Source organism: Schistocerca gregaria, chromosome 1 (assembly GCF_023897955.1).
Source record: "Schistocerca gregaria isolate iqSchGreg1 chromosome 1, iqSchGreg1.2, whole genome shotgun sequence".
NCBI classification, from domain to species: domain Eukaryota; kingdom Metazoa; phylum Arthropoda; class Insecta; order Orthoptera; family Acrididae; genus Schistocerca; species Schistocerca gregaria.
This window is the reverse complement of record NC_064920.1, coordinates 1062325092-1062349421: the sequence shown is the minus strand read 5'-3', so window position 1 is coordinate 1062349421 and position 24330 is coordinate 1062325092. Positions and strand designations below refer to the sequence as shown.

At 45.8% G+C, this 24330-nt stretch overlaps 1 protein-coding gene across 1 annotated transcript in view; it reads left to right on the top strand.

The window, feature by feature from the left end:
• The first annotated feature begins 9081 nt into the window (after window positions 1-9081).
• The window catches only part of LOC126287991 (serine/arginine repetitive matrix protein 2-like), a 44859-nt gene continuing 29610 nt past the window's right edge, over window positions 9082-24330 (top strand). The window contains exons 1-3 of the mRNA XM_049984892.1: window positions 9082-9799; window positions 20844-21403; window positions 21455-22066. Coding sequence (XP_049840849.1) covers window positions 9082-9799; window positions 20844-21403; window positions 21455-22066 — 1890 coding nt within the window. The remainder of the gene's footprint in view (window positions 9800-20843; window positions 21404-21454; window positions 22067-24330) is intronic.

Here is a 24330-nt window from a genome sequence, read left to right as displayed (position 1 = left end):
TGAGGCATTTTGTGGTAGATGTCCATTTCGGCAATATATTCCTTCAAAACCAGGAAATTATGGGTTGAAATTATGGGCTGTATGTGATAGTGCAACGTCTTACGTTCTCAGTCTCCAAGCTTACACTGGTAGACAAGAAAATGAATCTTGTGAAGCTGGTCAAGGCAAGAGAGTTGCTTTATATATGGTGAAAGGCTTAGAAAACAGTGTCAGAAATGTAACAACCGACAATTTTTTCACTAGCCTTAGTTTGTCGAGAGAACTTCTGAAAATCAATCTCACGCTCTTAGGAACAATTAGAAAAAATAAAGGAGAACTACCAAAAGCTTTCACTCAGACCAAAGGTCGAGTCAAATATTCATCTATTTTTGGATTCGAAGAGCATGCTTCGATTGTTTCATATTGTCCGAAAAAGGGAAAAGTTGTAACTTTGCTCAGTACAATGAATTCAAGGAAGGAAGTGGAAGATAGTGAAGAATGCAGGCCAGTAATGATTCTGGATTATAATAAAAGACAATCAGGAGTAGATACCATGGACAAGCTAGTTAGAACGTACACTACAAAGAGGATGAGCAGAAGGTGGCCAATGGTATTATTTTACAACATGATTGATATCAGTGCACTGATACTATGGATACATCTTATCATATGGATACATCTTACACCAGACTGGGCAGAAAGGACCAACTACAAGACACGGGCATTTTTCATAGAATTAGGGAGGCAGCTCGTCGGAAGAAAGCCAGACAATATTATTTCCTCAGTACTTCTATCAACAGTACAGACAAAAAAAAAAAAAAAAAAAAAAAAAGAGGAAGGTGTCCGTTTTGTAAAAGGTCTGAGGATGGAAAATTTACCGATAAATGCCCAAAATGTGGATGTTCTCTGTGTAAAAACCACTCTGCAATTTATTGCTGTAAGTGTAATGCGTCAAAATGTCAATTCGGAATTTAATCAAAAATGTTTGTCGTTTCATGAGAATCGTTTGTAAATTTTACAGAAATAAATATTTTTAAAGAGATATACATTTTAATTTAATGTAATGTCACTGACATCATGTTTCAGATTGTGGAAAAAATAAGGAATGTGATTTTATTCTACCATTATTAAAACTATAAAAAAATAAATTCCGTTGGGGTCACTAAAGACCCCAATGGTACTCAATGTAACAAAAAATACTCAGTATTAGAAGGGTTAAACTCTAAACTGAAGAGTTTCCTCATGGCTCACTCCTTCTATTCTGTCGAGGAGCTCCTGGAAGAGCTAAAAAATTAAGCAAATTCCAGTGTTACATTGTTGATTTTCTTTATTTAAACTTACGACTTGTCGCCCGAATATAGTTTTTTATATTTAATTTTATCTGTTTCTACTATCGTGTTGTAATTTCATGTATTGACTCGTTCCATGATCATGGAGACTTCTCCTTAATTTGGTCCCGCGGAACAATAAATAAATAAAGAGAGGTGTTGTCTGTATGCTTGAGGAGGGCATTTAGTCATGCAGGTAGTGTGAAAGAGTGGAGAGAGGACAGAACGAACGACTGAAAGGATGTCTCGTGTGCAGCGCACTGAAGGACGGCTACGAGAGCGACTCGACGCTGGTGTTCAAGCGGCGAGACGAGCAGCTGCAGGAGCAGCTGAGCCCGGCGGAGCAGAAGATGGTCTACAAGGCGATCCAGCGCGGCGGCGAGGTGCCCCTGCAGGGCCTGCGGAAGCCCGCGCCACAGCGACCCAAGGGTGAGTCCCGGCTGGCTGGCCTCACAGGCGGTAGTCCCCAGTTGCACCGGCACGCTTAGCAAGCAAACAGCACGGCGCCTGGCTGTGTACGCGAGATATCGATAAGGCGATGTGAAACCACCAGACATATTCATAAGTATCTGTGTGTTGTCAGAAGAAGACTGCGTGAACATATGCTGCAAAGTGACACCTATCAGTGGATTGGGCATATATCGAAGTTTCGATTCGTATTACGCGCTGTAGCGTAGTTGCACTAGAGTGTCAGAATATACAGGGTGGTCCATTGATAGTGACCGGGCCGAATATCTCACGAAATAAGCGTCAAACGAGAAAACTACAAAGAACGAGACTCGTCTAGCTTGAAGGGAGAAGCCAGATGGCGCTATGGTTGGCCTGCTAGATGGCGCTGCCACAGGTCAAACGGATATAAACTGCGTTTTTTAAAATGGGAACCCCCATTTCGTGTAGTATGTAAAGAAATATGAATGTTTTAGTTGGACCCCTTTTTTCGCTTTCTGATACACGGCGCTGTAATAGTCACAAACGTGTAAGTACGTGGTATCATTCCGCCAGTGCGGACGGTATTTGCTTCGTGATACATTACCCGTGTCAAATTGGACTGTTTACCAATTGCGGAAAAGGTGTTGCTGTATGGCTATTGTGATCAAACTGCCCAGCGGGCGTGTGCTGTGTATGCTGCTCGGTATCCTGGACGACATCATCCAAGTGTCCGGACCGTTCGCCGGATAGTTACGTTGTTCAAGGGAACAGGAGGTGTTTAGCCACGTGTGCAACATCAATCACGACCTCCAAAAAATGATGATGCCCAAGTAGGAGTTTTAGCTGCTGTCGCGGCTAATCCGCACGTCAGTAGCAGACGAATTGCGCGCGAATCGGGAATCTCGAAAACGTCGGTGTTGAGAATGCTACATCAACATCAATTGCACCCGTACCATATTTCTATGCACCAGGAATTGCATGGCGACGACTTTGAACGTCATGTAGAAATTACCGCTCGATGACAGATTATTTGCACGCGTCATATTTAGCGACGAAGTGTCATTCACCAACAGCGGTAACGTAAACCGGCATACTATGCAGTGTTGCGCAGCGGAAAACCCACGATGGCTGCGACAAGTGGAACATCAGCTACCTTTGCGGGTTAATGTATGGTGTGGCATTGGGGGGGGGGGGGGGAAGGATATTTGGCCCCCATTTTATTGATGACAATCTAAATGGTGCATGTATGGTGATTTCCTACGTAATGTTCTACCGATGTTACTACAAGATGTTTCACTGCATGACAGAATGGCGATGTACTTCTAACATGATGGATGTCCAGCACATAGTTCGCGTGCGGTTGAAGCGGTATTCAATAGCATATTTCATGACAGGTGGATTGGTCGTCAAAGCACCATACTATGGCCCGCACATTAACCGGATCTGACGTCCCCGGATTTCTTTCTGTGGGGAAAATTGAAGGGTATTTGCTACCGTGATTCACCGACAAAGCCTGACAACATGCGTCAGCGCATTGTCAATGCATGTGCGAACATTACGGAAGGCGAACTACTCGATGTTGAGAGGAATGTCGTTACAATATTGCCAAATGCATTGAGGTTGATGGACATAATTTTGAGCATTTGTTGCATTAATGTGGTATTTACAGGTAATCACGCTGTGACAGCATGCGTTCTCAGAAATGATAAGTTCACAAAGGTACATGGATAACATTGGAACAACTGAAATAAAATGTTCAAACGTACCTACGTTCTGTATTTTAATTTAAACAACCTACCTGTTCCCAGAATGAGATTTTCACTCTGCAGCGGAGTGTGCGCTGAGAGAGCAGTTGCCCTCGAAAGGCAGAGGTCGCGAGTTCGAGTCTCCGTCCGGCACATAGTTTTAATCTGCCAGGAAGTTCCGACCTTCCTGTTACCAACTGTTCGTCTAAAATTGTGAGCCATATGTTTGTGACTATAACAGCGCCAGCTATCACTAAGCGAAACAAAGTGCTCTAACTAAAACATTCATATTTCTTTTCGTACTACACGAATATGTAATTAAAAATGGGGGTTCCTATTTTAAAAAACGCAGTTGATACCCGTTTGACCAATGGCAGCACCATGTAGCGGGCCAACCATAGTGCCATCTGGTTTCCCCCTTCAAGCTAGACAAGTTTCGTTCTTTGTAGTTTTATCGTTTGACGGCCCGGTCACGATCAATGGACCACCCTGTATGTACAAATCATTCGCTACACGTTGCCGCACCCCCACGATCACACTGTCGTGACTTTCCGACTTTCCAGACAATTCGTTTCAGCGATGAATATTCTGACTTTTGCTACAGTACTAACTTAAAGAGATGCTCTATCCACTAATATGTGTCTACTTTCTGTATGACTTGTAACTTCCACACAGTCTGTATACCTCAGAGATACCGTCCATGTGGAAACAGTAATAGCCGTGAAATATCTGGAACTAATTTTGTGTGATCAGAAGAATCAAACCGTGAAAAACGCCAATGCCAGGCTGAGATAACTAGAAGACTTCACAGCAAATGCAGTTTGCGCACGAACGGTGGCTTACAGAAGCATTCCTATAGACATTCCCGGATACTGCTGAGATCTTTAGCAGGTAGGAATTACAGAGGTGACAAAGAAGAGCAGACGAAGAACGGTGCAATTCGTCACCGAATCATTAACTAAACGCTAGAACGTCGCAGTGATGCTCATCAAATTCCAGTGGCAAACGCTTCAAGAGGCGTCATTCAACACGGAGAGGTTTACTCTTAAAAATCCGTGTGCGTAGTCTCCAAGAAGAATGACGCAACATGTCACTTCATCCCGCATTTCTCTCACGAAGAGGGGGATAGTAAAATAAAAGCAATCCGATCTCGTATGGAGATTTAACCGTCCGTCATTACTCCCGCATACCATTCGACAATGGAAAAGCAAGGGGCTAAAAGGATAACTGCACACGGAGGGCCCTCTGCCACACACCATAAGGTAATATGGAAAACGTAGACGTAGAGGTTATTGACACGAAGGTCATGGGTAATCTTAGTAGATGAGTAGTCATCCTTGATTCTGATACATTGGTTCTGTACTCTCGCTGCGCCTTAAAACCAAGAAGCAAACACTCTGTGCGTATTTGGCTTCATCTCAATCTCGATATCGACTAGGAGACAGAACACCTAAAGCTTCATAACTAGTTCTGTGCGGTGTATTAGGTTCCTTTATGGACACCAAGAATGTGCACAATTACGTGATAATGATACACTTATTGAAAAGCAACAGAAGAGTATTTAGTACCAATGCCAAGTTTTGACGAGACCTGTGTTTTAAATTTAACAAACTCTTAAAAATACACACACTAAAGATTACACGCTACCAAACCTAACTGGTTAAAAACCCAAAAAACGTTCACACACAAAGTCTTAAGCAGAAAATAAGGCTAACTTAAGGCCAGTCAAATCAAGATGAAATTCTTCTGGTACGATAGGTATACAAATCAAAATATACGGCTGAATATTTAGCTTTCGAAATTTTTATTAATTCATACATCATAAGGGTGGCACAAACATCAGATAACGCGCAGAATGTGCGCTGTCCGCTGTCTTGCCTATCAGATGTTGCACATTATTCGTCTAACTTTACAAAAACATTCACTGCAAACATTGGCATGCATTATATCGCTACACTGATCTCTAAATAGTACGGATTTAACTATGAAGTCCTCAGTATCCAGGAAGATAAGACATGATCTTCCACTGCATAGCCAAATGTTCGCTGAGTTCTGTTGTGGTTCGATATCTTTGGGTGTGTTTATGTTACACGAGACAAACTGTGCGTATCTTAGGATCACAACAGAAATATTGCAACGGTTAGGTTACATGAAAAAGTGCACAACCAATTATTTTTCCGAGCAGTGTCGGTGAGAAGAATAGAAAGGCAATTTTTAATAGTAACGGGTATTCCTTTTGTGTGGTTGACATGGTACTTTGTTATTCGTAGATGCAGCAATTAAAATGTGTTTGGTGTTTCAAATGATATAAAATTTCCAACTAGGAGTATCTAAAACGTTAAAACTATTTGATAAACTTACATGTATGTAGCTTTGACGTAAGCAAAGACAGTGTAGCACTGAATATCAGCCTGCAGTATATAAACACAATACCTGTAGTGTATATGTGCCTTGCGTAAAAATTGGTTCATGCATGTGACCAGAAGTATATGAGAATGCCTGTTCTGGATTTAAAGAGAACTGCATAAGACTATTCTTTAAGTGTAAGTGTGAAATCATGAAACTGAAGCCTGGTTTGAACGCCATCGTGCTTATGGCTCTATTTTCGCTTTATTTCGTGCCAACCTCTGGGCTGCCTTATGCCATCTCCTTGTGCATTAGAGCTTAGTATTCATCGCATATGGAAAGCTTGCCCAGAGGGAAGATTGGGATTGATTGAATTTTGGCAGCTTCGCCGGTTACGTGCGTGAATGGCAATCCAAACCGTCAAGATGGGGGTTAGCGGTTGGTGTAGAAGGTTTTAGTATACTTACACTTACTTTAACCTTTGCTAATACTGAGCAGAAAATGCCGAGTCGTTTCTGGATCTCACGTTCCGTACTAGCCCTCCGTTCGTTTAGCTGAGAACTGAGGAAAAGTCTAAATTCCATGACAGTTAGTTCATTTAGCCTCGGTACCCATTTTCAGTTGATCAATACATACAGATGATTCAGAACAGTGCACTTAAAGTGCAAATTACAGCTCCGTCTGTTCTGAAGAGTGTCTGCTGCCCTCGCAGTTTGTGAAGCTTACCAGAAACAATCAAGACAGATGTTGCGAGGCGGCGTGCCGATAAAGAATCAAAGCGATTAGACACAGAAATGCAGCGTTTAGTGGTAAATAAATTTGAGAACATGTGCAATCAGCTGACACTTTGTTTGTATACGCTATTTGGAGTAGGCATTTGCCTGTACATATTGATCACTGACTATGGCTGAAATCAGCTAACTGTCTTAGTAGCACAGACTTAACGTGTAAAAAGTACAGGCGAGTATTGAAAAACAATGTGATTTAATTATTTCATACAGATTCGGGACACCAATGGGAATAAATTATTTTACATGGTTTCTTTAAACTATTGAAGGTGATTGCTTAGGTGATTCATTCACTGACGCCTCGTAACTATTCCTAAGTAATGTTTCGTTTCCAATAGCTCCACCATGGAAGGCTTGATAAAGATTAATCTCCCTTCTTTCCAGCAAGTGCATTTCTTCTCAGGCATTTCACCGGGAACGATTAGAGCCTTCTACTTCTTCTTGCGGATTATCTACGGCGTCGCATCTCCGGCCCCAGTCGCCATCTTCTTCTGTCCTGATTTTCCTCAATGTTTATATTCCTTGCTTCGATTGCCTCCTCCACATCATTTTGTCAGTTGCGTTCTGGGCGACCCGTTTTCTTCCGCTGGGAAGTGTCCTATTTGGTATCCTATCTTCGTTCATCCTATTCACAAAGCCAAACCATATCATTTGTTGGATGTCGTCAGAGATATCCATATCAATGTTAGTTCTTTGTCGGATTACGTCATTTCTTGTCCTACCGATCCTAGTACAGCTTGAGATTCGCCTTAAGTAATCTAAATGGCAAGCAGTTTATTCCTGTCTTTTTTGCTGACGTCCTAGGCTCCTGCTGTGTACAAAACTACACCCTGGACTATAGTTTTATACATTGTGTTCTTCGTTGTTCTTCCTGTCTTTTTGTTCCAAAGAGCAGAGTCCATTATCTTTGTTTACATCTCGTCCTTTATTAATTCTACCAGTGATTGTATCATTGCTCGTGCCCTGTATTATTAAATAATACGCCAAGATATTTCGTGTTTTCCACACCTACAGTTACTTCTCCCTCTCCCTCCAAATTATTTACTTTTTTCCATTCCAGCAGCCAAGTACTCATGCCTCTTCATGTTCTGTAAGTCAGCCTTTTATTGTATTCCTCCTTAAGCTTTCTTATCATACAGCTCAGATCATCTTCATGCTCTACTAGTACACTCTCCGATAACCTGGCATTTTATATGCCAAGCCTGCACGATTGCTCATAGACACAGCTTAAAGACGGTCGGTGACAGCCCACATCTCTACCACAGAGCCTTTTAATTCTTCTGTCCAACTATTCCCAGTCTTTACCCTCGCTGTGTTATTTTCATATAATTTTGTAACAACCTTTAGCCATCTTTGATGTAACTGTGCATACAGTCATATTGCTTTATATGGGCTGTGGGAGACATAATATCATTATGAGACCATACACCAAGCATACAGGGTGGATCAAGTAACTAATGAGGAGGTACTCAGTAGAATTGCGGAGAAGAGGAATTTGTGGCACAACTTGACTAGAAGAAGGAATCGGTTAATAGGACACGTTCTGAGGCATCAAGGGATCACCAATTTAGTACTGGAAGGAAGCGTGGAGGGTATAAATCGTAGAGGGAGGCCAAGAGATGAAGAGACTAAGCAGATTCAGAAGGATATAGGTTGTAGTAGTTACTCGGAGATGAAGAAGCCTACACAGGATAGAGAAGCATGGAGAGTTGCATCAACCCAATCTTTGGACTGAAGACCACAACAACAACTACAACACCAATCATGGATGACCTCCGACACTTCGTTCATTTTGCCTGCAATTAATGGTTACCTATCCGGCCGCTGTGGCCGAGCGGTTCTAGGAGCTTCAGTCCGGAACTGCATTACTGCTACGGTCACAGGTTCGAATCCTGCCTCGTGCATGGATGTGTATGATGTCCTTAGGTTAGTTGGGTTTTAGTAATTCTAAATGTAGGGGACTGATGACCTCAGATGTTAAGTCCCATAATTCTTAGAGCCATTTGAAAGGCTACCTAGCAAAGCATCGTGGCGTTCAAACTACTTTAGGGTCATAGACTGCATTACGTGACGTCTTTTGTGTTTGTTGGTGATGGGCTTACAGAACCACGCTGTTACTAAGCCGCAGCGGCTGCATATAATATAAATTCACTGTAGCATACTTATGCACTTGCTGAGTAGTAGCACTGTCTGGTAAAGGTCTGACATTCTTATTTGCCTTCCCTGTTCGTACACGGAGCAGCGACTTTTCGGATGGTAGGTAGTGGAGAGTTGATCAGCTGCAGGAGAGGATTTTGAGGTGCAGTTACAGTTGTCTTCTTTCACTTTCCCCCACTGCGGTAGTCCAGTACTGGCCAACGTAGAATCTCCTCCCTGTGGCACGCGAGTCGCTTCCAGACAGCTGTAGAGCAGAGGTAGTGAGTAGAACTCGGCGCACTGGAGCCCTGGGGCGATGCGGTGGCACGCATGAGAGGCAGAGTGCCCGGCGAGAAGCCGCGCTCACGTGTGGGTGGTGGCGTCGCCTTAGCGGGGGACCTGCCGGCGCTCCAGTACTTCCCCATCTCGCCGCACCTGACGCGCATCCGCGTGCGCCGGAACCCCGCGCGGCCCCTGCAGGAGATCACCTGCTACCCCGTCACCGTGCACCACGACAACCCGCCGCCCCTCTTCTCCGCCTACAAGCGCACCGCGCCCTCCTCCGTCTGCGTGGGCGCCGCCACCGCGACGAGGGCGACGGCCGCCGCTGCCGAGGCCGCAGCGCAGCCGCCGTCGCCGGCGCCGCCCAGCGCCGCCCCCGCGGCCGCCGCGCCGCCGCCCCTGCCTCCGCAGCGGCTGTCGTCGCGCCACAACTCGACGCTGCGCATGTGGTCGCGCATGCAGCTGCCCGCCAGCCCGGAGGCGGCCAGGAGGCGGCAGCAGGCGTCGCGGCACGCCAACGTCACGTTCCTGCGCGAGCGCATCACCAGCAAGCTGGGCGCCGCCCCCGCCGCCGCCGCCCCCAAGGCGCGGTCGCGGCCGCAGTCAGCCTCCCCGGAGCCGGCGCGCGCCAAGGCGACGAGGAGGGCGGCGCCGCCCACGCGCCTCAGCCGCTCGCCCGACCTGGCGTCGCCCGCGGAGGTGCGCAAGGCGCTGCAGGCCGCACCGGCCGTCCGAGAGAGACCGGGCTCCAGGCTGCTGCCCCCAGGTACGTCCGCTCGTCATTCAGCTGTAGCCTACTGACAGGGGAACATCCCCATCGCACCCCCTTCAGATTTAGTTATTAGTTGGCACAGTGGATAGGCCTTGAAAAACTGAACACAGATCAATCGAGGAAACAGGAAGAAGTTGTGTGGAACTATGAAAAAAATAAGCAAAATATAAAAACTGAGTAGTCCATGTGCAAGATAGGCATCAACAATGATAGTGCGAACTACGGAGCGCCGTGGTCCTGTGGTTAGCGTGAGCAGTTGCGGAACGTGAGGTCCTTGGTTCAAGTATTCCCTCGAGTAATGCCGGCACGGTAGCTCAGCGTGTTTGGATCACAGCCGGCACGGTAGCTCAGCGTGTTTCGATCACAGCCGGCACGGTAGCTCAGCGTGTTTCGATCACAGCCGGCACGGTAGCTCAGCGTGTTTGGATCACAGCCAGCACGGTAGCTCAGCGTGTTTCGATCACAGCCGGCACGGTAGCTCAGCGTGTTTGGATCACAGCCGGCACGGTAGCTCAGCGTGTTTCGATCACAGCCGGCACGGTAGCTCAGCGTGTTCGGTCAGAGGGTTACCTGCCCTCTGTAATATATAAAAAAAATATTAAAAAAAACTGAGTTAATCGATCACCAACGAACTTCAACTGATGTCTTACGACGTCCGCCCCGAGCAGATGCAACGAACGAAAGCGAACAAAATGAGAAAAAAAAGTCAGAGAGCCGGTTGGCCTCTGTAATAAAAAACTGAGTGGGAGGATCAACCACCGAACCAACCACCGAACTTAAACAGGATGTTTTGCGACGTGCGCAACGACCAAACACAACGAACAAAATGAAAAAAAAGTAAAAAGTTTACTTTCTTTATTTTCGCAAAGTTATGATCTATCCGTTCGTTTATTGACGTCTCTGTTCACTGTAATAAGTTTAGTGTCTGTGTTTTGCGACCGCACCGCAAAACCGTGCGATTGTTATTGAAGTTGCGAACTATATTTGCTGGATTCATATTGCTCACGGAATACATCTCACGTATTTAATGCGCTCTCGTCCAAAGTAGCGAACAGTCAAATGCCAGCCATGAAGCCTCGTTAGCAGGAATACTCTCTCTTCCGCGTCGCCGGCACGGTAACTCAGCGTGTTCGGTCAGAGGGTTAGCTACCCTCTGTAATAATAAAAACTGAGCTAATGGATCAACGACGAACTGAAACGGGTGTCTTGCGACGTCCGCCCCGTGCACACACAACGAACGGAAACGAACAAAATAAGGTGTAGCGTCCGCATAGTTACCTCGCATCGGACGGACGGACAGATAATAATTGTCCGAAAAAAAAATTAAACTTTTCACTCGAGGGAAGATTTGAACCAAGGACCTCTCGTACAGCAGCTGCTCACGCTGCCCACGGGACCACAGCGCTTCTGAGCGCTCATTATCCTTGATGTTGCCTATCTTGCACATGGACTACGCAGTTTGTATATTTTGCTTATTTTTTCATAGTTCCACACAACTTCTTCCTGTTTTCTCGATTTATCTGTGTCCAGATTTTCAAGGCCTATCCACTGTGCCAACTTATAACTAAATCTGAGGGGGGGGGGGGAGGGGGAGGGTGATGGGGAGGTTCCCTTGTGAGTACTAATTCCAATTTAAGCATTTCCTACGAGGACTAAGCAACAAAAACTCAGACTAATTTTTTTCCTGAGCCCGCCAGGTTGGCCGTGCGGTCTAAGCCGGCACACGGACCTTGCATCTAAACGTTGAGCGTGCCGAGTTTCTGACGTCATAGCATGGAATAGCACGTTCGGAAGTCTTTCGTACGTGCAGAGCAATATCTGGCATGTCAGATATTCTGAGCATGCGTCTGAGCGTTGGCCAATGAGATGGCACAACGCCACCTACGTCACACGCACGCCGTCTCCCTTCAGTACAGAGTTGTGAGGCGCCATATTGGAATTCATTTCAAGCTTATATGTATATATGCCGTTTCTGAGCACCAGCAAGTTGAGAATCACTGGAAAACCCGTTGTTAACTGTGTGATTCGTTCCAATAAAAAATGAGAAACACCATATTCGTGGCAAAATAATTATTGTAACTTGCGTATTATGATAGTAGGCTATTTGAAGTCAACCACACACTGAAGATCCACCCAAAACGCATTGTTCTTGGTACAATTTTTTATAATTAAATTTCAATTAGCAACATATCTATCGATTAATGTTTCCAGCAAGGGTAACATAATGTGATTAGATGCAAAGGCTGTGTTGTTGGTGTAGCGTAATGAGTAGTAGTTCGGTCAGAGGGCTGCGTGCTCTCTGTAATAATAATAATAAATAAAAAACTGAGTCAAGGAGCCAACGATCAATTTGAACGGATGTCTTGTGACGTCCGCCCCGACCAAACGCAACGAACTATATCGAACAAAACGAGTAAAAAAAAAAAAAAGAATAGTGTCGCTGTCCAGTATTGGATTATTTGTTAGGGCGGTGGTTCGCAACTGAACACAGCTAAATTTTTTCCCCCTAACGTTCGCGTTTTTATTAGGTTCTGATACTTTATTATTAGTTTAATATAAGTATATACTATAATATTTGATGTTATGTAAATCTAAGTTCACCTTTATTTGAGTGACTGTTCGATTGCTTAATCTACAGGACAGCTTGCGCTATTTGTATAAAGATATTTTGCTCCTTTTTCTTTTACGCTTCGTAATTCACATGTTGCAAAGATTCTGCTACTGGGTAGGAACAGTGATGAAGTAAGACTGACCTTAGGGTTTTACTAAAATGTGGGAATGATGAAATAATGTTTATGTTAGGCGGAGAAGTATTCCAAATTTGTACCGCACTGTTTGTAATTGAACTATTATAAGCCCGTGTCCTTATTCATTGGACATAGTACTTTCCTTTTCCTGGACGATGGAGGAAATGTGCGTTTTAAGAGAGCTAACGTGGGAATTTTGCGCGCACCCGTTGAGTAAACAGTGTGATTTACGAACTAGAAACATTTCTCAACTGCCGCTCGAGTGCGTTGCGATCGCGTATACCACGTTGGGGCCCACGTACCGTATGCACAAGTCACATCGTTCCTGAGCGTTCAGCAGCACGTTCGACAGCACGGTTCGTGTGCCGGCGGCTTAACGCACGGCTTTCCGAGCGGGAAGGAGCGCCTGGTCCACGGCACGAATCCGCCCGGCGGAATTGTGTCGAGGTCCGGTGAAGCGGCAAGCCTGTGGATGGTTTTTAGGCGGCTTTCCATCTGCCTCGGCGAATGCGGGTTGGTTCCCCTTATTCTGCCTCAGTTACACTATGTCAGCGATTGCTGCGCGAACAAGTTCTCCACGTACGCGTACACCACCATTACTCTACCACGCAAACATAGGGGTTACATTCGTCTGATGTGAGACTTCCCTGGGGGGTCCACCGGGAGCCGAACCGCACAGTAATCCTGGGTTCGGTGTGGGGCGGCCGAGGGGTGAAGTGGACTGCGGTAGTCGTCGTGGGGTTGTGGACCACTGCGGCTGCCGCGGGGACGGAGCCTCTCCGTCGTTTCTAGGTCCCCGTTTAACATACAATTTTTTTCCTGTTGTTTCCGTGATACTTTCCTGTCTCTACAATGAATATTTGTTTTTAAGTATATGTTTTAAGTACGATGTGTAATCAAAACCTAACGGGAATTTTCGTTTTTCTTAAAGAATCTTTAGTCATTCATCAACATCAATTTCGTCCCTTCAGAGTAATCCTCCTCAGTTACGACGCACCTATGCCAGCACTTTTTCCCATCTTGGAAGTACATCTAGAATTCGTTTTTCGTTATGGTATTCAGCTCCTTCAGCGACTCTGGTTTTATCTCATCAGTGATGGGTAAACAACGTTCTTTCATAGTGCTTTGCAGCCTCGGGGATAGAAACAAGTCTCAGGAGTCCATGTCCAGCGAATATGGTGGCTGAGGCAACGTGACGGTTTTGTTTTTTTGTCAAAAAGTCACGAACACGCATTGAGGTGTGAGAGGGAGCATTATCGTGATGCAGTTTTCACAAGTGGTTTTGCAGAATTCTGATCGTTTCTTTCAAATTGCCTCAGGGTAAGGGCGCACAACTTCCAGCTAGCATCAATCTTTACGAACCGTACGGTCTTAAGGCATGATCTCGCGATGCACAATCCCATTGTAATCGAAGAAAAAGGTGGAAAGAACCTTTTTTTCGGTTATGGCTCTCGAGGAAGTTTCCATTGGGACGATTGGGCCTCGGTTTCGACGTCATACCATTATACCTAAGTCTCCTTTGGTGTTACAACCTTCTTTAGAAGTTCTGGAGTGTTGTCGACTTCATTCTGCAATTCCTGAGCCGTGTCTACGCGATGTCATTTGTGGTCGAAATTCAACAATTTCGGAACAATTTTTACTGCTACTTGTTTTGCGCGCAAAACATGCGAAAAAATAGCCTGGCATGAGTCAAAGGATAAGGCGTCATCATTAGCAACCTCTTTGATGGTGATTCGCTGATTTTTCCAGAACCATTTCTGTATTTCTTCCACATTCTGGTCAGGCGGTAGCGTTCTCGCTTCCTGCGCCCGGGTTCCCGGATTCGATTCCCGGCGGGGTCAGGGATTTTCTCTGCCTCGTGATGACTGGGTGTTGTGTGATGTCCTTGGGTTAGTTAGGTTTAAATAGTTCAAAGTTATAGGGGACTGATGACCATAGATGTTTAAGTACCATAGTGCTCAGAGCCATTTGAACCATTTGAACCATCTACCACATTGTTATGAATATTTGAAGTGCTAGTGCGTCCAGGGCTCTCGTCGTTTTCAGCGTCTTCTCGACACTTTGAAACTTTTATACCAATCGTAAACTCTTTTCTCACCAATAGTAAATTCGCAAAAAGCCACAGTCAACATTTCGAATGCGCTGCTGCGGTTTATTCCATTTTTCAAGCAAAATTTAATGCAAATTCTTTGATCATGTTTTTCGAAAGTAAAAATTCACCGAGCACTCGAAAATACATATGAAATCTTTGACTGCCAACAATAAACTAAATTTACCAAATATGCAGCGACCAGTCGCAAAATCATGAGCGACTGTTTGCTGCATATTTGGTAATTTTATGGTTTACGGTCGCTGCACGACTTGGGAACCACATGGAGCCCACCATTCATAAATAAACTAAATGTTCAAAGTAGCCGAAAATGCAAGCATACGTGTGTATCAACAAGATTATAAAACAATTTTGAAAATCGGATGTATGAAGCCCGCGGAATTCAGTAATTTCCTTATTGTTTATCACACCTCGTATGATGTCTATAGACGGAAACACACTCGTATCAGTAAGTCGGTAGTAATGCTTTAATTTGTAGACGCTTTTCATGTACCAAACAGTGGAGGTGACGCGAGGGGAGCAGTATGGTGCGACAGAGTTCGGTGTTCCTTTAAACCATAGAGCCACTGAAACTCAGGTAAAGCTGCACCTAGTGTACGGTGAAGATGCGCTATCTGGTGCAACAAAGTTTGTGGTTCAAGGATTTCAAAGAAGACCGACTTGTCTGTATTAAGAAGGGTGGGCTTGTTGTTTCGGCTTCTTCTGTGACTGAAGTCAAGTTCAACACTGCTGCTGTGGTTGTCCTTGAGAATCGGCGGATAACATTACGTAACCTCAGTGAAGTGTTGAGAGTTTTGTATGGCAGTGTCTTTATGATCATGCATGGTCATCTCCATATGACCAGTGTTAGTGCCTCTTGGGTGTCACGTCTGTTGACTGCAGAACAAAAGCCGGCCGTTGTGACCGAGCGGTGTTAGGCGCTTCAATGTGAAACCGTATGACTGCTACGGTCGCAGGTTCGAATCCTGCCTCGGGCATGGATGTGTGTGATGTCCTTAGGTTAGTTAGGTTTAAGTAGTTCTATGTTCTAGGGGACTGATGACCTCAGATGTTAATTCCTATAGCGTTCAGAGCCATTTGAACCAGAACAAAAGGCTGCGCGAAAGGAGACAAGCTGTGGGGTGCTGTGTCTTCTAGGAGACGGAGGGGATGCATTTTTGGAAACATTATCACCGGCGATGCGTCATGGCTGCATCATAAAAATCCTTAGGGAAAACGAGACAGCACAATGTGGTAATCGCCCGAAAGTTGTTCCATCTTCATGGAAAGTAATTTTGTCATATTCTTTGACTTTCATGGAATGATTTACCAGCATAAAGTTTCACCTCACGCTATGGTTACAGCAGCATACTACAGATCAGTATTGGCTAAATTGAGGAAGCACATTGCAGGGAAACGGCCAAAAACATGGCTCTGAGCACTAAGGGACTTAACATCTGAGGTCATCAGTCCCCTAGAACTTAGAACTACTTAAACCTAAGGACATTACACACATCCAAGCCCGAGGCAGGATTCGAACCTGCGACCGTACCGGTCTCGTGGTTCCACACTGAAGCGCCTAGAACCACTCGGCCACAGCGGCCGGCTGGAAACGACCAGAATTTTCTCGTACTGCGTGACTACTTCGTCATGACAATGCGCGGCCCCTCTTCATAAATCAGGTCATGCAGTTTCTGGCTCAATTCAACATTACCTGCTACCGCATTTGCCTTATATCCCCGATCTTGCAACCTGTGATTTTTTTATTCCCATCAGTAAAGGCAAAGCCTCGGCTCATCCGACTGGAGAATTCTGAAGGAGTGCTAAAGAAGAGCGAGGCGATTCTCACGGATTTGACAAAGAATGGCCTGCGCCGTGTGTTCCAGGACTCGCAGAGACGCCCAAAAAATTGCATGCAACTAGGAGGGGAGCACCTCGAAAAAGATCACGTAAACATTGAAATGGAATCATAAACAAGTGTGAAAAAAATCAGTCCCGGTCTTTGTGGGCCAGTCCTCGTACACTGCGGGAGGAAAATGAAACACTCTCAAGGGCAATGTCACTTTATTGAAAAGTGATGTGATAGGTAGTTCCATTTTAGCAGTATATGATAACAATTTCAGAAGAAATTAAACGAACTTGTCACAGTAAAGGATGCCTAAACATTCGCATTAATACCCTATGTACCCTCCCCCCCTTCCCTTCTCCCGCGCTCCCCCTCATTCTAGCGCCATTGCAGGCGCATATTCTCGCATGCAAACGATCATGCCGAATGGCATGGACCGTGCGTCTTTTGTTGCAATTCGCCAATTGTTCTCGCAGGCCCTGAAGAACCAGTAGTTCCCGGTTCATGTCCCATACACGTTCAGTTGGCGGGACATCTGGTGATGATGCTGGCCAGAGCAGTTGTTGTAAGCCTCGAAGAGCACTCTGCGGCGTACGCGGATGTTCATTGTCCTGCTGGAAAAGCATATCACCTTCCTGTCGAAGAAATTCCAGTACCACAGGGTTATAACAGCCTGTGCAGTGTAAGCTGCACTGATTACCTTACCGTGCAGAAACACTAAACCAGCAACAGTGACCGCGAGTTTAACTAACACACCATGAAGCCTGGGATGGAACCTTTTTGTCGTTGGGGAATGCACTCTGGAATAGTCAGTTTACCAGGTCTACGCCATATGTGTGTACGTCCATACTCGCATACAGACAGAACCTATTCTCATCACTGAAGACAACAGAACGCTATTCCACTTTCAAACCAACGGTCTCACGACAAGAGTAACCATGATTCGTAGTGTCATGGTATCGGTGGTAGTCTGACCAGAGGTACACGTAATCTTAGTGGTAAGTTCCTGTGGGACCAAACTGCCAAGGTCATACGTACCTAGGCTTACACTCCACTTAATCTAACTTAAACTAACTTACGCTAAGGACAACACACATACCCTTGCCCGAGGGAGGACTCGAACTTCCGACGGGGCAAGTCGGCCGCGGTGGTCTAGCGGTTCTAGGCGCTCAGACAGGAACCGCGCGACTGCTACGGTCGCAGGTTCGAATCCTGCCTCGGGCATGGATGTGTGTGATGTCTTTAGGTTAGTTAGGTTTAAGTAGTTCTAAGTTCTAGGGGACCGATGACCTCAGATGTTAAGTCCCATAGTGCTCAGAGCTCCGACGGGGCAAGCCACGCGAACCGTGACAAGGCGTCCATAGACCGCAGGGCTACCCCGCGCATTAAAATGTTCAAATGTGTGTGAATTCCTAAGGGACCAAACTGCTGAGATCATCGGATCCTAGCCGTGCGGTCTGAGGCCTCTTGTCACGGTCCACGCAATTCCCTCCGTCGGAAGTTCGAGTCCTCCCCCAGGCATGGATGTGTGTGTTGACCATAGAGTAAATTGGTTTAAGTTAGATTAAGTAGTATGTAAGCTTAGGGAGCGATGACCTAAGCAGTTTGGTACCACTTGATCTTACCACAAATTTACAAATTCATCAGTCCCTAGCCTTACACACTACTTAACCTAACTTAAACTAAATTATGCTAAGAACAATACACACACCCATGCCCGAGGGAGGACTCGAACCTCCGCGGGAGGGGCCGCGCAAGCCGTTCATAGCGCCTTGAACCGCGCGGTCACTCCGCGCGGCAATCATAGTCGTGCTGCCTGCAGATGGTTCCCAAAAGTCTCGGATGACAAAGCAAGTGCAACTTTTACGCAGATTTTGTCCCTGGATGATCATCGATCAGCCACTGCAGCTCCCATAATGCGTCGATCTTGACGTGGGTATATACTATTCAGGCGTCCAGAACCTCACAACCTCGTCTACAGGAGTGGGAATGTTCCCCTCAAAGCAGCGACACAAGACGATACGTCTGCAGCAGTATGTTGATACGTCGTTTCCGCAAGCACACAATGCGACCCCGTTCAAACGTCTGAAGCTGTTTAACAGAAGTATGTATTTGTCGGTGGCCATGGTTGTACGCTAGGGTGAATGTTGCAAAAACTATTCACCCCTCACCTCTAAACTCAGCTGAATTACTGCCTGCCGAGTCAAAACAGAGGATTGCGCAGACAGGCCTCTTGAGCTCCATCTGATCGCCGATGTTCGTGATATATGAATCATTAACACTACAAGACCTCAAAATGCACATACATATTTTTTATACGGTATAACTAGTTTAGATCACACTTGATCTCTTCAGGTCTAAAACGACGTAAAAAAGCTCGGTATGCATTTTTCATTATTTTACAATAAGTTGAAGAGTGTTGTGCATAATTCTTGAACTTACCTGTGTTACTGTGTGAGCAACCTATCGTGTCTATGCAATGAGATCTGTGTCTGTATATAAACTATGGGTTGCTTGAATGTGAATAGTTGCGAGACAATTTTCACAGAAAGAGAAAGAAGCCGAGAGCATCCGACTGAAATATCAGAAACTGTTACAATGTTTAAATATACAGGTGAGGCACTCAATTCGTAACACCCTTTTCATTTCGTGAACAGTTCCGGGTATCGAAAGGAGGTTTTTGGCAAATGATGGTACGCTGAGGGGTACGTACTTCTGCTACGTGATAAGGAGTCTTAACTCTTGTATGGATCGAGATATTGAAGCAAGTACGGTTTTTTAAAATACAATGATATACTTTAATGGTATCCGAAAGCGCTTGAAAGGAGAAGAACAGTTATATAATGTTTGTCAGTTTTGGGGTTGAAACTCTTCGCAAAAGAATCCGAGAAATGTTTTAAAATTCAAAGTCAAGTCAATCGGAATCGGCTGTTGCATTGTAAACATGCTCATGCCAGGATACGTCGATGTATCAAGCCTTTCGACCATTCACTTGTCTGCAGTGGAGAACTGGTAGGAGCTGTGTCAGCTCATTTATGCTTCAACATTTCTTGCATACAGACGTGTAAACCAGTGTGAGAAGTTAGACACCCTTTTTTTTATACGGTGAACGTCAAATAAATCCCGTCAAAACGGTACGGATCGTCGCTCCAGGCACGTGCACGAATTAAGTGTTAGGTCACTAGTACGAAGGGGCAGCTGCAACGTCAGAGGACGAAGAAGAAGACTGCAACTGACACGTGGCACGAGACGTATTCCCAGTGAATGTCAGATCAGCCAGACGAGTGTCAGTCGCATTTTGGATCGACATAAATCCCACTCGCTTCACCTCTCACTACAGCAGGCACTCGGGGGACATGATTTCGAAGGTCGTATAGAATTTTTTGAAATTTTATTTTTGATGTAAGAAGGCTTTTTCGTGAATGGGGCGGTTTATCTTTATTAAGTATGAACGACCGACGTTTCTGTTACCGCTTTCACAACTAAGCAGCACAGGGGAGTGTTTAAATGAAAAAGTGCCTGACGTACACTCATATCAAATAGTTTTCACAATACCCGTGTGATGCACCAGAAGTCAGTATATGCCGTAGTTCCGTATACAAAAATCATGGCGGGCCGTGTATCCATGTCATAAAGAAAATGAGGTTTTATATTAGTAGCGTTGGCCTGTCTTGGTGCACATTACGACAGAGCATGGAGTGAGAGTTCTGTTTGGCGGTGTTAGCACCGTAATAGCCGACTCCAGCCGCATTGCTTTCCTACTTTAGTACATGTCTTGGATCCTTTTGCGAAAAGTTTCAACGACAATCTTAACAGGCGCTGTATCATTGCTATAGTGTTTCCAGGAGCTATTGACAGAAGCCATGAAAAGCCTACGCTTCCATTAAAAATGTTTTTTGTTTCAATATCTCGGTTGATATCAGAGTTCAGAGCATTACTCATAATAAACATCAGGTGTCCCTCAGCACTCTATCAACTACAAAAAAACTGGTTTTGATATCTCGAACCGTTCACAAAATTAAAGGGGTGTTTCGTCTTACTTGACTCACTCTATGTTAAAGTCAGCAGTAGAGAAGTTTCTTATTATGTAGACATGACAGCAGACATGGAAAGAATAGTATACTTTAATGGGATTGTTTAAAAGAATAAACAGTGTTCTTGCATAACCCAGCTTGGTAAATTGAGAGAAACAATATTCTAGGAAAACAATGAAATAATTCTACTGTCTCTGTTGGAAGCACCATGTAAATGGGCTAAAGGAGATTAGGGTGCATACCAAGGCATATAACAGTAAATATTTGCTCATTCCTTATTCATCATGGGTATCTCACTTATTCCTAACTTTCTGACCTGCAGGAACAGTGGTTCGCAGTTCGACAGCAGTGTTCGCGTCGGCTCGCAATACCGGACGGCCCTCAGACGACAAGTCCTTACGTGTCACAGTGGCCATGTCCGCACGAGGGCGTGAGCTTCTGCGCTCGTCCTCCAGCACCGCGGTGCCGTCCACTTCCAAGTCCCCTTCTCCGGCACCCTCCACACCTCGCCGCCCCAGCGTCTCCCCGGTGGGCCGCGGCACCTCCCTCTCGCCGTCTCCGGGACCCCTGCACAGGTCCCGCTCCAGGATAATATCCGTGGTGGGTGCCCCGCCGTCCAGCCTCGCCCGCCGCAAGGACTCGGTCTCCCCGGCGCCCCAGAGGACCGCCTCGAGGACTTCGCTGGCACTGCGAGACGAAGGGAAAGCGCGGCCCAAGAAAGTGGAGAAGCCGGGGTCCGACTCCGTGAAGAAGAAGGTGAAAGCGCCGGGCAAGAGCAGCCCGCCCTCGTCCGTCTCCAAGCTGGAAACGGGGAAGGTGCACGGGAGCACCACTTCGGTGCGGTCCGCCGCCAGGACCGCCCCCGAAGCGAAGAAGAAGTCCGTGAGGAAGACGAAGGCGGAAGAGGCGCCGAAGAAAGGGGTGGCGGCGAAGAAGCAGGAGAGGCCGCCCGGGAGGAAGAAGAAGTCGCCACCGAGCTCTTCAGATGAGCGCAAGAGCCGCAAGGAGTTGTCGGTGGCGTCCAGGTCGGCGACAGTGGCGGACCTGAGCGCGCTCGACGACGAGCCGGCGTCGCAGTTCGGCGGCAGCGACGAGGAGGCGTCGGTTTCGGCGCCGGGCCGGTCGGACACGTTCTTCCGGCACCTGCTGCTGCGCGACGCGCCGTCGCCCGCGCCGTCGGCGGGCAGCGCGCAGCGCGCGCACTCGTCGGTGCTGGAGCGCGCGCGCCTCTTCTGCGAGCGCGCGGCGCGCGGTCCCCGCCGCCAGGCTGCTCCGCGCGCGGAGCCGTCGCTGGGCCTGCTCAGCGTCTACCTGTCGCAGCGCCGCCCCGTCACCGAGTCCAAGTTCCGCAGCCTGGACCGCGAGCTCAGCGCTGCCTCGCGCTCCGCAAGCCCGTCGCCGCAGCGCGCGCCCGGGAAGCCCTTCTGTTACTTCCCGCGCATCGCAGCTGCCTCTGCAGCCGGCACTGGCGTCGTCAGCGAGAGGCGCGCCATGTTCGGCTCGCTGGCTTCTTCGCGCGGAGTCAGCCCAGATGTTGCTGCCGAGGTAACCAAACTTTTGATTTGTGAACTTGCACTGCATTCCCAGTACAGTGGAACCTCATCTATCTGGACTAGGTTGGTCCATAGGAAAATATTGGAATGACACATGTTAAATTTCGTAGACGTACACAGTATATTTATTTTCTCATAAACACAAAAATTACAAAATTTTTTGTGCGGCTGGTCCCAGCAGAGGTTCGAGTTCTCCCTCTGGCATGGGTGTGTATGTTTGTCCTTAGGATAATTTAGTTTAAGTAGTGGGTAAGCTTAGGGGCTGATGGCCTTAGCAGTGAAGTCCCATAAGATTTCACACACATTTGAACATTTTTTAACAAAATTTTTCACATTTTCTTTACACTGAACACCAACTTCGTCTGTCTCTGATAGCCGGCATATTCCACATCACTCTTTCTACATTACTAACCAACACTGGCTATGTGTGAAGTTAGAACTACGATTAGAAAATTTCTTGTGTAATCCTATTTTTTCCCCTGCAATATGTGCCTTGAAATTATCCCTCTTATGCCACATGAAAAGTGCGTCTTGAGCATGGCATTCTTTGCTTTTGCGTTATAATTTTGAAGCAAAAGCCTCGCTTTGTTCTGGTTATTTTTCCCGTCTAGCACCATTGAAGTTCAAACACCAACATCAACAGTGTTTTTCAACAATTCGCCTATCGATCGTATGCAGTGCATCTTGTCAATGGGCATATCTATGATGTTTTACACTCTCAACAAACAGGGGCAATCCATTACTGTACAGCTCAGTGTTAACTTGTGAACTGACACTCTGCCAGGATCCATGTGTGGTTTGGCCGAATTTGAATTTAATAATTACTATCGTCGATTGTTGCCACTATTACTTTTGGAGTATTTTATACTGTTCAGTGATTAGACGTTTAAAAAAAAATCTGTGTGAAGCAGTGGTCTGGATTAATGTGGATCAATAAACGAGATTCCACTATATGTTATGGTATACTACATTAAAATGTTTTACTATTTTAATGATGTAACTGTGGCAAGAAATATGAACATTGTTACAGAATTGTATGAAGTAAGGGAAGCAGAAGTAGGAAAAATTGCCCTCGTTCTGTATTAAAACAAGAAAGCATACACAGAAATGTCCAAGTCTAAGGCTACAACGAGACCAGGTGACCTGAAAGCCATTGATAAAGCTTTTAAAGGTGTCAGCTACTTCCATTACCTACATGTTCCTTTAGCCAGTGATAATAATGTGAAACAATGTATTAGAAACAAGATACAAGCAGGCAGTACACCTTGTTATGTGAACTTAGACATGCTGAAGAATTCTCTAATTACAAGAATAACAACTACTCCCTTTTATGACCAGTTTTTACAAATGGCTCAGAAACACAGGCAATAACAGAAGCGTATAAAAACAAGTGGTGACATTACTTTCCATTTTGGAGATGAAGACAAGTCAATGATGTGAGACACATCGAATACAACTAGAAGGAATGTTCAAAATCACATCCCTGCACTATTGTGCACCATAACAACAAGCAACCAACCCTCTGTGCGGCGAAAAGAAGACTGCTCTAGGAGTGTTTCATCCAGGCACATTCTTATTTACCCCACAGGTCACTTCGGCGACTTGCGCGTCGATAGGTATGAAATGATGATGATTAGGACAACACAACAACAGTCCCTGAACGGAGAAATTCTCTGATCGAGCCGGGAATCAAACCCGGGCCCTTAGGATTGACATTCTGTCGCACTGAGCACTCAGTTACCAGGGATGGATTCTTTCATAATGATGAAGTGGTGCAAGCAAAGGTGAGGTTTTGGCCCCATCAACAAAGTCAAACCGTCTGCAGTGACTGTGTTAGCAAACTGGTCTCCCACTGGAAAAAGTGTTCATTCCCAGCATGACTATATTGACAAATAAATGTGTAGGCATGAAGAATAAAGATGTAGACTGTTGGTAAAGTATATTTTATTTAAAAGGCTCGGAGAGTATTCACACAAAAAATTTGGGGGCATTACTTTGAGTATGCCCTCTTACATTAATTTTTGGGGAAATGTTGTGGGGGTGACATGAGGAATAGCTTCAGCTTCATCTCAAAATTAAGAGGGCTGTTAGTTGTGCAAAGAATGCATGGTAGCTGTTTCCATGCTATGGTGCATGTGCAATGAGGATCTGGTGAATCAGTCATGGCTTACAGTAGTCACACAGTTTGTCTAGCCACAAGTAAACTAACTTGCAGAAGTAATGAGCACAAGTACTTGTAGTTCTGTCTAGTGTTCT